At 48.1% G+C, this 15,327-nt stretch overlaps 2 protein-coding genes and 1 non-coding gene across 3 annotated transcripts; all 3 read right to left on the reverse strand.

The window, feature by feature from the left end:
• Window positions 1-433: 433 nt before the first annotated feature.
• Window positions 434-2,970, reverse strand: LOC100285460 (homeobox-leucine zipper protein ATHB-6). Its single transcript, NM_001158353.2, has 2 exons — window positions 2,431-2,970; window positions 434-2,341 (listed from the first exon to the last, which is right to left on the reverse strand). The coding sequence occupies exons 1-2, from the start codon at window positions 2,839-2,841 to the stop codon at window positions 2,045-2,047; spliced, it is 708 nt and encodes a 235-aa protein (NP_001151825.2). The 5' UTR covers window positions 2,842-2,970; the 3' UTR covers window positions 434-2,044.
• A 1,537-nt stretch (window positions 2,971-4,507) lies between these two features.
• On the reverse strand, window positions 4,508-4,643 carry LOC111589426 (small nucleolar RNA Z247). Its single transcript, XR_004849850.1, has one exon. It is a non-coding gene; the product is annotated as a small nucleolar RNA Z247 (small nucleolar RNA).
• A 2,227-nt stretch (window positions 4,644-6,870) lies between these two features.
• Window positions 6,871-10,589, reverse strand: LOC541938 (origin recognition complex subunit 2). The gene is given in 6 exon segments (NM_001111601.2): window positions 6,871-7,291; window positions 7,368-7,595; window positions 7,675-7,969; window positions 9,957-10,089; window positions 10,194-10,300; window positions 10,405-10,589. Coding segments are annotated over 6 exon segments (1,134 nt in total). The 5' UTR covers window positions 10,579-10,589; the 3' UTR covers window positions 6,871-7,094.
• Between the last annotated feature and the right edge of the window lie 4,738 nt (window positions 10,590-15,327).

Here is a 15,327-nt window from a genome sequence, read left to right on the forward strand (position 1 = left end):
TTTATTGTTTATTTATTCGTTTATAAGTACATACTTTTGGATATGTTACTCCACCTAATTGTTTTGTGAACAATATTTTTGATTGTATAATCTCGATTAAATGAATCTCTAATATTTATCCTTATAATACTTATCAACTTCAACAAAGAATTATTTATAGAATAATCTTTGTATTGAATCTTTACTATAAAACTTTTATTTTATGAGATGTAACTTCAAATGTTATGAAAAGAAAAAAATATTCTAATTCAAGATTTTTTTTAAAAAATATTACTATATTCTCAAATTGAGATTTAGGGTTCTACACATTTGAGCTAAATTTTACTTGATAATTTGCATAAGTAGAAAAAGATAACTTATAATAGTTTATAAAAATAAGTAGTGAACATATCGGGTGCAACCATACACATAGCGTCATGTAATGACACTAGGGTACCAAGATCATAGAGTTAGGAGAAAAGGGAGAGGTGTAGGCAACATCCTCATTGAATTAGGGTGCTTATGGCTATAAGGACACAAACATATTATAGAGGTTCGAGCACTGAAAGCGTAACACCCTATATCCCTTTTGTGGTGGATGCACTGAAGAGAGCTCAGGACAAGATTACACTCTTAGATATGGCCGGTCTAAATGAGCTCTCCCTCTACTTTGTTTTTGGTGAGAGTTATAGTCTAATCCTAAAGAACTCGCTTTGTGGAACCTATTGGAACTGCGATATTGCTTGAACTTCTAAAACTTGTTTTTAAACCCATTTGAGTTGTGTCTAAATCCTCTTCTATGTTGCTCTACTTCTTCTTTTAGGTTGTCTTCACTGGACCCTTTAAATATGGGATTTGCGGCTCTAGCTCCTCCACAGAAGAATCCTTTTAGAACTTATAAGAGCATGTTTGATAGGGTTGCGACTCTAGCTCCTCGATCCGCAGAAGAATCCTTCATATGAGATTAGAAGTCCGCGCCTTTTTAGCAAATTGTTTGGCGAAAGGCCCCTTTCGTTTTTTATTTAATGTATAAGGCAAATGTTCATAATGACCTTGTGTAGCTATTTGCACGTAACTCATGGCAAATGAGGCAACAACGGGAGTGGAACAGCGGTGGCCCGTGCGGAGCGCCGGAGCCATGGCGGCGGCGAAGGATCGGCAGTAGCTAGACAGGAGCGGGACCGACGGTAGCCGCTCGGAGCTTTTTTTTATCAGGTTTCTCCCCAAATAGAGAGTCAGTTTGGGAGCCCTCCCAACCATGCTTTGTGAGGTAGCCGCAACTAAGCCCGAAATTCGCCCAAAGAGAGTGAGTGATTCGGGGAGCTCGTGGGAACATTTTGCGTACTTGTGATTCGGTTGGGCGTCGCTTTCTCGTCCGGTGAGTCGTTTCCGCCACCCATCTGGCCGCCGGGCCACCGGTCCAGAACGTTCCAAATTCTCGACAGCGACCTTTTCCTCCTCCGCCTTTGCGCCCCGCGCAACAGCACCGGGGTGAATGGATGGCCGACACGACGATCGCATCGCCTGCATCCTTCCAAACGAGCAAGCGGAAAGGGGGGTCATCTCCTGTGTGCGAGAGTGACTCTGTCCCGGCCCCGTCGAAGGCGACGTCGTCCTCGCTCGGAGCGTAGCCGTTGTCCTTAGGCGCCGGTACTACGACGACGAACGTCCTAGACAGATGGGCTAACTGGCGACGGCGACGAACGGAGAGGAGCGTCTAGAACATGCGATGGAATACGTGCAGAGCAACAGCATGCGTAAGCGTAACCCACGTGCGACACCATTTGCCTCGGCTCTGAAGTCTGAACCACCTCTCTCACGAACATGGATCCTAAGGTGCACGGTGGCCGGACATTGTCGATCGATCCCTCTTTTCCCTCCACAGCCGCCGGTCGCTCCTGATTCCTAATTACCCAGCTCTCTATCGTCTGTTACCCGTCGATCCCTCCCCGGATCAACTGGCTCGGTAGCTAGTTGGGGCTAGCTAGCTATATAAGGAATCACCATGAATCCACCACACGTGCACTAGATACAGAGACATGACGACGAGTACACGATCGAGGTTTCAGGCCACCGCGTTCCACTCCAGCAGCGGCCACGTATCCCACAGGTCCGGAGTGGCGCAGACGAAGGGGTCGTGCAGGCCATCGTACTCGTACGCGACGTGGTCGTAGTACTCGCCGGTCGCCGCCGAGTCCTCGGAGGCGTCTACTGCAGCCGGCGGCGGCGTGGCGCCGTCGTCCTGCACGAGGGAGCTGGTGCTATTGTTCCTCTTGTCGTCCGCCGCCGCCTCCGCGTCGTTGACCTCGCAGCTGCCGCTCTGGTCTTGCCGCTCGTTCAGCCTCCCCCGCAGCTCGTCTACCTGGAAACCAACATCGATGGATCGTCAGCGATCGAACGTCGGCGTATATATGGAGCTGTGAAATCAGGAATCAAGCAGACGACTGGTACCTGCGCGGCGAGCGCGATCTTCTCCTGCCTGAGCGACTCGACGCGGGCGTGCATCGCGTCGAACTGAGCCCTGAGCGCGGCGTAGTCATGCTCCAGCTGCTTGGAGCGCCACCGCGCACGCTTATTCTGGAACCAGATGGCCACCTGGCGCGGCTGCAGGCCAAGCTCCCGCGCCAGCTCCGCCTTCTCCCGGGGCTCCAGCTTGGCGCGCCGCGCGTGGAACGTCGTCTCCAGCGACCGCACCTGCTCCTCCGTGAACCGCCGCTTCCTCTCCCCGCCGGCGGCGGCAGCTCCCCGCCCCGCGCCCGCGGGGTCCTGCTGGTCGCCGGCCACCATCAGCTGGTGCATGAACTGGGCCTCGTCGTACTGCCGCGGCGGCACCACCGTGAACTGGCAGTCGCCGCGCTCCATGCCCTCCTCCGCCTGAACCGAAAGCACCTGAGTCCTGAGCGCCGTCGTCGTCGTCGTTGCTCGCCAAAGCCAACCTGGCAGCGCCGGCTAGCTGTGTTTGTGTGTAGTAGTAGCAAGTGGAGTGGCTGGCGCTCGGGACACGGCGGGGTAGCTCTTTATACCAGTGCTCGGCGCACGGGTCTGGCCGGCGCGACGCGCACACGTGGCGCCACTCCCCGCGACGGAGAACATGTAGGCCCCTCGATGGCTTGGCGCCGCGTCCAGGTGTTGCGCACCGGGCGGGCCGGTCGCGCCCCTCTTCCCCCGGCCCGGATCAATCACCGCATGCACGGACGGAATGGTTATCCGTCTTGAGAGTTGCGACTGGTTCGGCCCTTACACGTGGTGCTCCCGCAGCGGCTGGAGTGCGCGAGTTTCCGTTGGCATGGCCGGATGCCCCCCCCCCCCCGCCCCCCCCGCCCCCCGGGTGGGAGGGTTTCCAGAGGGGCGATGCGTAGCGCGGCATACTAGCTAGGTGGGGGTGGGGCGTGGGGGGCTGGCCGGGACAGCGTCGACGTCGGCGGCGGGGAGCTTCTCCTGAACGAGACGCCGAGGTGGCACGACATTTGTCATGGTGCGTCAGCGCGGTGGCTCGCGTGGAAGGCTCCTGTCGTACTCCTACTATACTCATGCTACGTCTGGCCGGGTGAGGGGTCGCTGTTTTTCGTCCAGCCGAAGCTCGGTCGGTCGATGGAGGGAGCCAGCACACGTCGTTGTTCAGTGTTCGGTTCCTAACTCATCACCACCACCACCTCCATCTCCTCCTCCTCCTCTCTCCCTCTCCCTCTCCCGGACCGTTGAAAGTCATATGAGCTTATCGATCGGCGGCATGGTGTTTACGTGTCCCATGAGAGCGAGTTCTCTCCGCTTCCAACCATAAATCAAGGATAAATATATTGAAGCGCCACAAGCTTTTTAAGTGGACGCCTACATATTTTATACATAGAGGCAGTAATTACCGTGCTTTAGTTTATAATTATGAATTTAGAGATGATGAAGATTTAATTTGGTTGTTACGTATCTTTCTATCTTTACCTAAACCAAATTAAGTTTATCCGATCTTATCATTATAAAGTATAACTAATCGTGGATACATAGTAGAGAGAAGATCATGTGACTTTTCTTTAATATATTTTAGGCACCGTGGGATCCTCTCCCACCGTATTTTTTGGTTCAAAGAAAAAAATTTGTGGCTTTAGGAACATAAAAGATATTGTTAAGCTTAAGACTACGACTAGGGGTATTAACAACTGAATGATATTAATACCTGCTCATTTAGTACTGTGAACTTGATCATGCATCTTATATATACTTATCCCGTGTTGTTAGTTTATCAAGTCCGTCTAAGATATAATAATCTATAGCCTCGATATCTATATACTGATTGAAGTATACACCATAAGATGTGGTAATCGTCTATGCATATCTGTCATCTAGAATATAATTTTAGTCAAAACAATACCAACATTCTATTGGTGCTTCTAGGGACACGGCCACACTGTGCATATGACATCTCGGATCACGATGGACTCCTTGAGTGTTTCCTCTGTCGTGTGCGTCTCCTCGCTCGTGACTAGTTGTATTGGTTGCCGCGTGGTAGTTGGTGGGGACATCATTTCTATGTGTCGCTCAAAGTTGAGTAGTCATGAATACACCTCGTCATTGGTGAGCTCATCCTCTACTGTAAGGGTGGTGACGATTGGGTTGTACTCATAGTTGAGGCTAGTGAGGATTCAGGAGATTAGTTTGTCGTCGTCGATTGGCTTGTCAGCAGATACCAACTCGTTGCCTAAGGAGTGCATCTTGATGACTTATTCGATGATCGGGAGGTCACCTTTCTTGATAGTAGTGAAGGCAAACCTTGAATGACAGAGTGTGTCTTTATTGAGGAGGTGCAGTTTCCTTCGATAACCTCTAGGTGTCTGCGGCAGTTTAACACATCATGACGTAGGAAAGGATATTTTTGTCCTAGATGAAACACTTTCTGGAAGGCTGGGCTATTTATACTATTTTTGCAGGATACATGGTGGACCAGCGGATCGCGCCGGCTTCGTCTTTAGAACTAGTTTGGAAACATAAATCACCTTATGGATTGGAGAAGAATGACGGGAAAATTACTTTATTTTTCCTTAAATTCCCTCTCATTCCGAAGGGGGTTTGAGTTTCCAAACTAGCATTCATAGTCCTTTTGGAACGTGAGATTTTTTTTCTTGTTCTCTATGTTTTTTCTACGAAAATGAATGAAATGATTACCGTGAAATTCCAGCGTTGTTCGGTTTCGGCAGTCCTTGTAGCCTTGCTGCAGCTATCGGTCTGGCTCCTGACATGAAGGTGAAGTCGTCTTCCGCTGTTTCTGTACGTGCACTCGACTAATTCGGCCGATTCAGGGTTGCATCGCTCACGCATGGACTAAAACGCCAGGGAATGAATCTAATATTGTAAGAACGATGGGATTGAATAGCGCACGCCTCGCACACATGTCAGTCGTTCATGTGACAGAGCTTGCTTGTACACGTCCATTGACGTGCAAGTTATTATCGTCATGAAGAGGCGCTGGTCCCATGTTAAGTTCCGGCACGTGATCCGCGCACGGCCAGCCCTGCTGCACCTGACCTGGCCTGTTGAGTAATTAAGTCATCATCGCTCACGTAGAGTGCTCAAGTAAAATACTCCTCCCTCTGCCCTTCGTAGCCACAAATTCTAAGCGACGCGAATCGCAGCCACACCACCAGCAACACCAAGAGCCAGATCAGATCAGCCTGATGAACTCACTGCCACCACTCAAGGCGCGCGGGCCGTACCAATGAGCATCGTCTGCCCGAGTAGAGTATACAAGTATTATAAGCAGGCGAGAGCATAACGTCGCGTATATAAATTAATATTCATCGTACGATGCCTTGCGCGACCCAGCTTGCTGTAGTCCCACCCACGCGCCGCGCCGCGGACGCCGACACCTGTGCCGTGTCCGAGGTCACGACCCGCGCCTGACCGCCTGCGTTTCGTGACCTGTCGCCGATGAGCCAGTAGTTAGCGCCGAGGATTTACTTAATTACTCTCCGGTCCACTCGATTAAGTATCGGGCAACCGCCGGGCCCGCGGGGGCGACGACGACGTCGACGGGCCGCGGCAGGGCACGCGGCCGCGCGCGAGTGGCGCGGAGGCCGCGTCAACGTCGAGCGCGCGGTCCTCGTGGGGGGGTCCTGACCTGGGGCTGGGGTGCGCCGCGCCGCGCCGCTGGTGCGCGCGTCGACGGCGGACAAAGTGACCCCCTCGCGGAGCGGCGCGTGGACGGAGAGCCTTTTTGTCCCGCTCGCCTTTCGCCCGCTTTCCGCTTCTGCTTTTGGGTAAGTGCTTCGTTCCCGCATCGGCACTTCGCTGGGTACGCAGCACTTGGTGCGGAGGCCGGAGGATCATAATCTGTTCGGTCATTGGGAGAAGTAAGGAAGTCGTAGCACGTTTCCCGCGATGCAAATCTGTTGTAGAGCGTGTCCGTTTCTTGCACGGTTGTGCACACCGTCCATTGCCTTGGAGATCTAGTGCGCCTGCATCTGATAAGATGCAGGAAATGCACTAGTCGTCGACAGACACCCTGGAAGCCTGAAATTGTCTCATAAAGAATTAGGCTCCGTTTGATTCATTCGAATCGAATTTTATTCCAATAATTATAATTTGGGCACATGTCCATTAAACAAATATATTTTTAGGTGGAATGTATTTATATACTATTGTCGCTACTTTCAATATTGTCGCTAATTTGGTATTGAACTTACATTTAATTCCATCTCCTCCAATATTCATATTAAAATGGAGCATTAGTATTTGATCAGATTGCATAAATAGTTGCTCGAGTTGTGCATTGAATTGAAAAGTCGTCAATTCAAATTTTAGAGGCATAACCAAGACAATCGAACTATTCTGCTGAGCGTTTGAGATGCATATGCAGGAGACCTTCAAGCACGCTCCATACCCATCACGGTTCTTGCTCATGAGTTTAAGCCAACAAAGCAGAGCGGTTCATGCAACATGCTTTCAGTTCCGGAATCCGAGTTATAAATAATCCATGCAATGGCATGCTCATCTGAGTTCTTTCCATGGTAATACATTTTCCTTCAATAAGGACAAGATCCTTCAGTTCCACGTGGGCAGAGAAAACTACAAATACTTCAGTGAACCCATCCATCATCCATGAAAAATAAATGCGCTAATGCAAAATGTCAAGCCAATTCTTGCAGCAACTTCTCCAGCGCGTCAGAAACAAGAGGAATGCGGAGGCAATCTTGCCCATCAGAGTGCTTCCTGGTCTTAACCAGATCGTGATCTTTAAACTCCGTCAGGTGTGCATTCAATGTCACTTGGCTGCTTACCAGAAAGCGCTCACGGCATTTTGTATACAAACTGCTGACCGGCATACCTGAGAAACAAAGTAAGTTTAGTATCAGTATGCAACATTCCAACTCTTCCAGCAAAGATATGCACAACAAGCTCACCTTCCTCCTTCTCATTTGCCAACTGATACTCAGCAAGGACTCTGAAAACGCTTTGTGCATTCGGTGTCAGACTCTGCAGAACAACAAGAGCAGTTTTTGTGGTTTGGGCGTGACCACCACTAGCAAGGATCAATGGGTAGAACACGCCTTCGACTTTGTAAGGTGCGAATGTCGGGACATGGTACCAGCTCCACTTGAACTGTTTGTGCACCATCTTCTTGTCCCACACTACAGTACTTTCAGTTTAGTATATCTTTCACAGTAAGTACACTAGGGAAGGATAAGACTGCGTGTGCAAGGAACTTACATAAAGGGGCATTAACATGGTCTATTGATGCAACGACACGGATTTGTGGGCAGCAAGAAATTTGTGCTAGACATTGTTGTGATTCAGTATCACGCAAAGCAGGCCCGTCAATATTATGAATAAGAAGGCACACGTGATCATCCACATCGTCAGATGTCTGTCTCATTAGGAATGAGATGATACCCTCTGTTGATTGTGACGGAAACTGCTGTGACAACTGGGACCTTGTTCCTGCACGTTTCCTGCGTTTAGCTTTTGTTTGATCCCAGAACATTTCAGCTATTGTTGCTATGACCTGAAAGGGCAATAGATTATGCCAAAACTTAATGATCGTTTTCAAAAGTTAGATGTAGAAAGCTATGCAATCTTCACAACAATAACTTCAAATGGAACTCTAGAAGCACATTCTGACTCAAAAATTATCACCAATCCAAATCAAATGCATATACTTGGGTCAGACATGGAAATCTAACAAAAAGATTAACCCAGTAAGACTTCCTCGCCAATACACATAAAGAAGCCCAGATTTTAAATAGCAATACAATACAGGAAAAAGAAAAAGTGGCCATTATTGTATGTTCTGTTGCAGCTTGCAAATTGCAATGGAATGGAAGAAAGACATTAGTTGTTAATATCAAGTTGTGATACGCCCGCTCGGTCGCCTCCCGCTGCGGAGACACGGGCGGCCGAAACCCTAGCCGCCGCCCCTCCCTCCACTCCAACCCACCTCGCCGTCACCGGAGGGCGTCGCCGGAAGTCCACGCGACCCCAAGGAAGGTGGCAGCGGGGCGATTTTGCTATGGTTTGGTCACGTCTGCACGGATCTAGTCGGGATACCAGGAGGTGGCAGCGGCGTGTGAGGGACGGCGACCCTTCGCCGGTGCGGCAGGGCTGGCCAGGGCCTCGGCGGCATCCTGGCGATAGAGGGCGAGGAGACATGGACGCCTGGTGAGTTGGTGTCTTGGTGGCGGTTGCGTCGACGGCGGTTTGGGGCTCGTGCAGGTGTTGTGGGGCGACGCTCTCTTCTTTGCCACCCCGCCCCTCCCCTAACAACCTTGACTTCTGCTGTGGACGGGGCGTCAACCGTGCGACGGTGAGGAGCGGAGGATTTGGCTCCTCAGTGGTGGTTGTCTGGGCGGCGGCGGCTGTGGAGGTGTTCTTTGTCCCCAGGTCCTGGCCGGACGTTGTGCTGGGGGTGTTCTTGGGCGAAAGCCTTAGCGATAGTGATGACCCTGGGCGCCGCTTCCCCTGTTGAGGGCGTTGTGTTCCCCAACTTTGTCTTCCGTGGGCGAAAGCCCGGTCCACCTCGGACCGGCGACGATGGCGTCCCCGACATCACTCCCTTCCTGAAGGCGTCGCTACTGAAGTTTGTCTCGGCCGCGTCGTCGCCTTCGGTGGTTGCTTTCGTCTTTCGGGTCCCGGTTTGCGTGTGGAGGTGGGGGCTTGCATCGTGAAGTCGAAGCTGCTACGTCAGGGGATGTGGCTCGGCAACGATGACGTGGGGCGATCCCCCTTCTCCGTAGGCTTGTTTGCTTCGAAGTTGAGGCATTTGGCGGAGGCGGCGCGGTGGATCAAGGTTTTGGAAGTCTCGCTGGTGGAGAATCAGAGCTGTCTTGAGTGGGGTATCTCGTGGCTTGGCAACGACGGCGCGCTGCAGTCTTCCTTCTCTTGTGTCGTTGTTTGTAGTCGTCGTCGTGTTTCCTTCGGCCATGTGCTGCCTGTCTTGGGCAGTCGGAGCTGCTCGTCACTTGTGTTGAGCTCGGCAACGATGACCCAGGATGGGCATTGTGTGTGTGGAGTTGCTGCTGTCTGGTTTGTTTTTGCGTCCTGTATAGGTTTTGAGCCCGGTTTCCCTTAAAACTAGGTCAATTCCTTACTTCTTAATTGAGAGGCAGAGCTCCTGCCATTACATTAAAAAAATTGAATTAAGAAAATGTAAAAAGTACAAATACTTAAGACCAGCACATCGCACAGGGTTTCCTGTCCCAAACTACTTAGGCCTACATCGGGAGTTTTCTATTCTTCAAATTTGGAAACCTGTCATCAGACAAAGGTTAAAGCAGATTCGAGCATCAAAACAGAAATTAAACTTGCATAATCAGCTTAGCATCACAAATTCATGCGTCGTCTATAGTTGCCTTTTCCACATGGATTGGAACTTCAATGCATTTCATGATTTCATGACTCATGCTTAAGATTTCAAAGCATTTGAACAGCAGCAGTGCAGTACAAACAATCTGCAAGGTACTGCAGAGAATAATATTGGGCAGACAAGACCGTACCTGTTTCAAATTGACGGCCGGAAGGTAGCCATTGATTACAACGACAGTGAAATTAGTCAAGGTGGTGGAGGCAAAATCCTCGAGCAACTGCTTCTTAGATCCAAACCCATACATCAGGAGACCAAAACCGCATCTACATCAGAAAACTGCATCGATCACTCTTTCACTCCAATCGAACAATAAAACTGGTCGAACCAGTCCCAAGGTTGCATTAGTACTGCGCGTTTGGGAAGAGACCTTAGTTCGAACAGCCAGTTGCGGTACTGGTCCTTGTAGCTTCTCGTCAGGGACTCCACCTCTTCCTTGTGCTTCGGGGGGATCTGTGCAAGGGATGCACGCAACACCTGGAGAGAATCAAGAGATCCCAAGTTAGACAATCGTACCCATGGATTCGTGTTGCTAGAGGCGACGATTTGGTCCGCGAATGTGGGGTGGAACGTCACTATACCTGCTCGTCGACGAGATTGAGGTCGGAGAGCTTGCCTGCGGCGGCGCGGGCGCGCTTCTTCACGGATGACGGCTCCTTCTCCTTGGCCAGGAAGTAGCTCCTGGAGAAACCGGCCTCCTCTTCCTCATCCTCGGAGCCAGAACTAGCCTCCTCGCGGCCGCCTCTCGGGGCCATCCGTTTTGCTTAGGCGGTTCCGCCGCCGGTCCGCCGGAAAGGAGTAGTAGTAGAACGGAGAGGCGGGAGCGGGATCTGTTGTTTCCCTCGCGGTTGTTATGACTTTTCCCGGGCGATGGCTACACGGGCTGGGCACTGAATATTGGTTGATGGCCCATTACATGATCGACGCAATGCAAAATATGCAAGTGATGGAGTTACGTGCAGTGACGGATGTACCCAGCCCAGCAAACTAAGAAACCAAAAATTGGCCCAAGTAAGATATACATATTACCTACTCTATTGCATACTCGAATTTTATTTTGACAAAATAATAGGGCATTCCTAGGAGTTTTAAAACTGGTGAGTGGTTATTTATTACGCAAAATAGTTCAAATCAGTTTTGACTTCAAATTTTCATTGTTACAAAAAATCACTTCAAATGTAGCAGCTCAACATTCATGGAGCAAAATTTTCTACTATAATACCACAAAATATAATCCTCTCCTCTCAACTGCAAAACTGCAACGCAGGTAGGTGGCAGTATCAATATGGTTCTTACCTAAGCACCCAAATTTTTACTCCGGTACTCATAGAAATTGTTTCTTGTGTGTCAAAAGCTCACACCGACATGTCCATCACACCAGAAAATGTGGAAACGACAAAAATGTAGCTAAACAACCATGCAGTCCTCTGTGGCAATTCCAGTGCCACCACACGGGAGCTTTGATGCATTAAAAAAATAATTATTCGAGCTCTGTCCAAAGAAAACCTTTTCAACCAATCTAACTCCCAAACAATGTCCAACGTGGCAACAACTCCTATAGCACCAAGTTATCATTTTCAAAGCTACCTCGCAAAAGGTTTTCACTTAGTTCTTTCTATGCCACTCGATCTAAGTGCAACACGAGTTAAATCGTTGTTAGTGGAACTAGACAACTGTTTAGCTCATAAGAAAGCCCTTATTGCTAGTGCGACTATCTGCTCTAAACCTGGTCAAGCTCTTCTCTATTCAAACTTAGTCCAGTGCAATGAAATGCCCTACAAAATACCTTTGCCTTGTGCACACCATTTCATCTCCCTTGTCGGTGATGCCGCACAAACTTCCAACCTCCACCAAACCACTCATAATCAACACAAGTCTTCCATGAGCTGATACCTCATAGATAAAATGATCCACTCTATGTCATTATGTGATCTTATTGGTTCATTGGTCACAACTTTGCTTGCTATTTATTGTTGTTTTGGTCGATCGATGCCAAGCTCTCTACTCGCACTTCACTGCCTCGATGGTGCACTTGAGCCTCTAACGTACCCTTTATGCTTGTAACATGGTCCATTACTCATTTATTTGGTTTTCTCCATCTAGCTACATGACATCATGTGATGTACCACATACAATGGACCTATTCATCCCACTAGCTGAGCATTATCAGCATGTATAAGCCAATTATCCACCATGGCTCAAGTTGCTAACACAAGCGTATTTGTGGACTAAGCACATGTGTATCTTAAAACATGTAAGTGCAATCAACCCCAAGTGAGGGTTTTGGTGATTTAATGACAAAACAAATAAGGGTACTAACAGTTTTTGTTCTCAGTGTAGGATTAGAAAGAAACAGGAACTTAAGGAAGCACCAAGGACTTCATGCAACAGACGTATAAAAATTTATGCAAAATCTTGTGTTGCATGATGTAATTCTTCCTTATTCTTTTCCGCACAAGTATAGGTGTTTGCTATAGCTCAAGTCCCCAAATTCAAAAGCTATTTTTGAAAACCAAAAATCACTTTAACATTATTTGGTTGACCATGGTTAGGGTTGAGAAACCTAGAGTGTTCTTGCTGAAAAGCAGCTGAACTTCTTCAGCTGCAACTGAGCTTTTCAGCTGAGCTGGACTTCAGTTGAGCTGGACTTCAGCTGAGTTGAACTTTCAACTCCAGCTGAACTTCAACTTCAGCTGTGGACCTCTTTGACCATACCCAGCTGAACTTGCCCCCGGGCAGCTGAGCTGGGGTTTTCTCTCCAAAACTCTTTGGTCTAGACCAGCTGAACTGGTCCTAGGGGCAGCTCAACTAGTCTCTGACCCCTCTGACTTCTGATCTGCAGTCTGCCAGTCAGACTGGCAGTCAGGTCACCAGGGGTGTCAGGAAGCGGTTCAACCGGTCCTGACCTGTCTGACCCGCCTGCAGATCAGTCTGCCAGCCAGTCTGCCAGTCAGACTGGCAGACAGTCTGCTGACCTGTCAGGGGGCGGTTCAACCGCCCTAGGGGGCGGCTCAACCGGTTTTCTGCGTGGTTTCTGGTCAAACGACTAGTTTTTGAGCCGTGACTATAAATAGAACCCTCTCTCTCTCTTCTTCAATGCGGCTGGACACTCACACATTTATTGCTCACCTAACTTGAGACAAAGCACTCATCTCTCCCATCTCTCTCACACTTAAATCTTCCTCAAGATTCAACCTTGTTGGAGGAGCTCTTGGGTGTGAGGTTTGTGCTTGTACTCACGATTTGACTTTCCTCTCCCATCTCTTTTTACAAAGACTTGAGCTTGTGCAAACCCCTCTTGTGTTTTCTTGGTGTTCTTGAAACCCTAGGTTTCAAGATCTTTTGAGGTTGCTTGGGAGTCTCCAAATTTGTGGACGACCCCAAGAAGTTTGTATCACCCGCTCTTTGAGCTAAGATAAGAAGAGATTGCCTTGACCTTTGTGGTCGGTTTTTGGAGGATTAGGGTTGAAAAAGACCCGGCCCTTTGTGGGCTCCTCAACGGGGAGTAGGACACCTTTGTGGTGTGGCCAAACCTCGGATTAAATCTTGTGTCTTGTGTTCTTGCTTGTTTTTAACTTAAGATATTTTTACTTGCAAGATTGACATAAAGATTTTTCTATAGAGTTTATCTAGAAGTGAAATAGCATTTACATATTCATCTTTTCATTCTAACTTAGCTATATCTTACTTCTCACAAGAACTCACGAAATACTTTTTCGAGTAGATTTTAGTCTAAAGTTTATAAAACAGTTGGATTGGTTCAGAGTGGTTCAACTTGTGCACGTAGCTGTTGAACCGGCCTGCACCAGTCGAACTATGTATTTAACAATCTTTTGAAGTTTGTTGTGAAATTTTTTTAGATTAGCCTATTCACCCCCCCCCCTCTTGGCTACTTTCAATTGGTATCAAAGCTTCGTACCTCGTTTTACGCTTAACCGTGTGAGGAAACGATCATGTCTACTCAACGGGACCATGTGGATCCTCTCCTCGAGGAAATCCCCATCACATCTTCCGGTGAGGAAGTGGACCCCAAGGTCCTCGACCTCGCCATGAAGATTACCGAGAAGATGTTCCTCAAAATGAAAGAGGAAGATGCTAAGAAAAAGGCCGAAGAAGAAGAATCAAGAAGAAAGGCCGAAGAAGATAAAGGTAAAGGAAAATTTGATTACAATGACGATCTAGTGGATCTTTTGGTGTCGAAGGTGTTGAGCAAGGTAAGTCTCAACACCGAAGGATCATCTACCAAAAGCAAAGGTAACGAATTTAGTAAAGTTCAATTCGATTACTCTAGAAATTTTATCCCCAACTTCTCTTCCGCCCCACTTGGAAAGTTACCAACTCTTAGTGAGTTGAACTATGACGAGTGGGCCGACAAGATGAAGTCGCATTTAATCGGTGTGCATCCTAGTCTTTGGGAGATTGTTAATGTAGGTATGTATAAGCCCGCCCAAGGAGAAGAGATGACTCCAGAAATGATGCAAGAGGTTCATCGCAATGCTCAAGCAGTGAGCATAATTAAAGGAAGTCTTTGTCTGGAAGAATACCGGAAAGTTCAAGGAAGAGAAGATGTCCGTGACATTTGGAATATTCTTAAAATGTCACATGAAGGAGATCCCAAAGCTAAGAGACATAGAGTTGAAGCTTTGGAGAGTGAGCTTGCAAGATATGATTGGACAAAGGGTGAATCGCTTCAATCACTCTTTGATCGGTTGATGGTGTTAGTAAACAAAATAAGAGTGCCTGGAAGTGAAGATTGGAGTGACTCCAAGGTCACAAGATTATTCATGAGAGCATATAAAGAAAAGGATAAGAGTCTAGCAAGGATGATAAGGGATCACGATGACTATGAGGATATGACGCCTCATCAATTATTTGCAAAGATTCAACAACACGAGTCCGAAGAAGCCCCTATCAAGACAAGAGACTCTCATGCCTTGATCACTAATGAACAATACAACCCCAAGAAGAACAAAGAACACAAAGCAAAGAAAGTGGTCGAGACCTCAAGTGATGAAGATAGCTCAAGTGATGAAGACACAGCTATGTTCATCAAAACATTCAAGAAATTTGTAAGGAAAATGACAAGTTCCAAAGGAAAGGAAAGAAGAGGGCATGCTATGAATGTGGCCAAATCGGTCATTTCATAGCGGATTGTCCTAACAAGAAGGAACAAGAAGCCAAGAAGGAATACAAGAAGGACAAGTTCAAAAAGGGAGGCAAGACCAAGGGATACTTCAAGAAGAAGAAATATGGTCAAGCCCATATTGGTGAAGAATGGAACTCCGATGAAGAGAGTTCTAGCTCCGAGGAAGAGGAAGTGGTGGCAAACGTGGCCATCCAATCTACGTCAAGCTCGCAACTCTTCACCAACCTACAAGACGACTCCTACACCCCAACTTGCCTCATGGCAAAAGGAGATAAGGTAACCTTATTTAGTAATGATTTTCCAAATGATGATGATGATGAACAAATTGCCATGAAAAATAAAATGATTAAAGAATTTG

This window comes from Zea mays, chromosome 5 (assembly GCF_902167145.1).
Source record: "Zea mays cultivar B73 chromosome 5, Zm-B73-REFERENCE-NAM-5.0, whole genome shotgun sequence".
Lineage (NCBI taxonomy): Eukaryota > Viridiplantae > Streptophyta > Magnoliopsida > Poales > Poaceae > Zea > Zea mays.

What these genes read in the sequence shown, in the direction of transcription:
- LOC100285460 (NM_001158353.2), bottom strand. Translation starts at nt 2,841, where the DNA reads ATGGAGCGCGGCGACTGCCAGTTCACGGTGGTGCCGCCGCGGCAGTAC. An exon ending in AGATCGCGCTCGCCGCGCAG is followed by an intron (nt 2,342 to 2,430) that starts GTACCAGTCGTC and finishes GTTGGTTTCCAG; the next exon opens with GTAGACGAGCTGCGGGGGAG.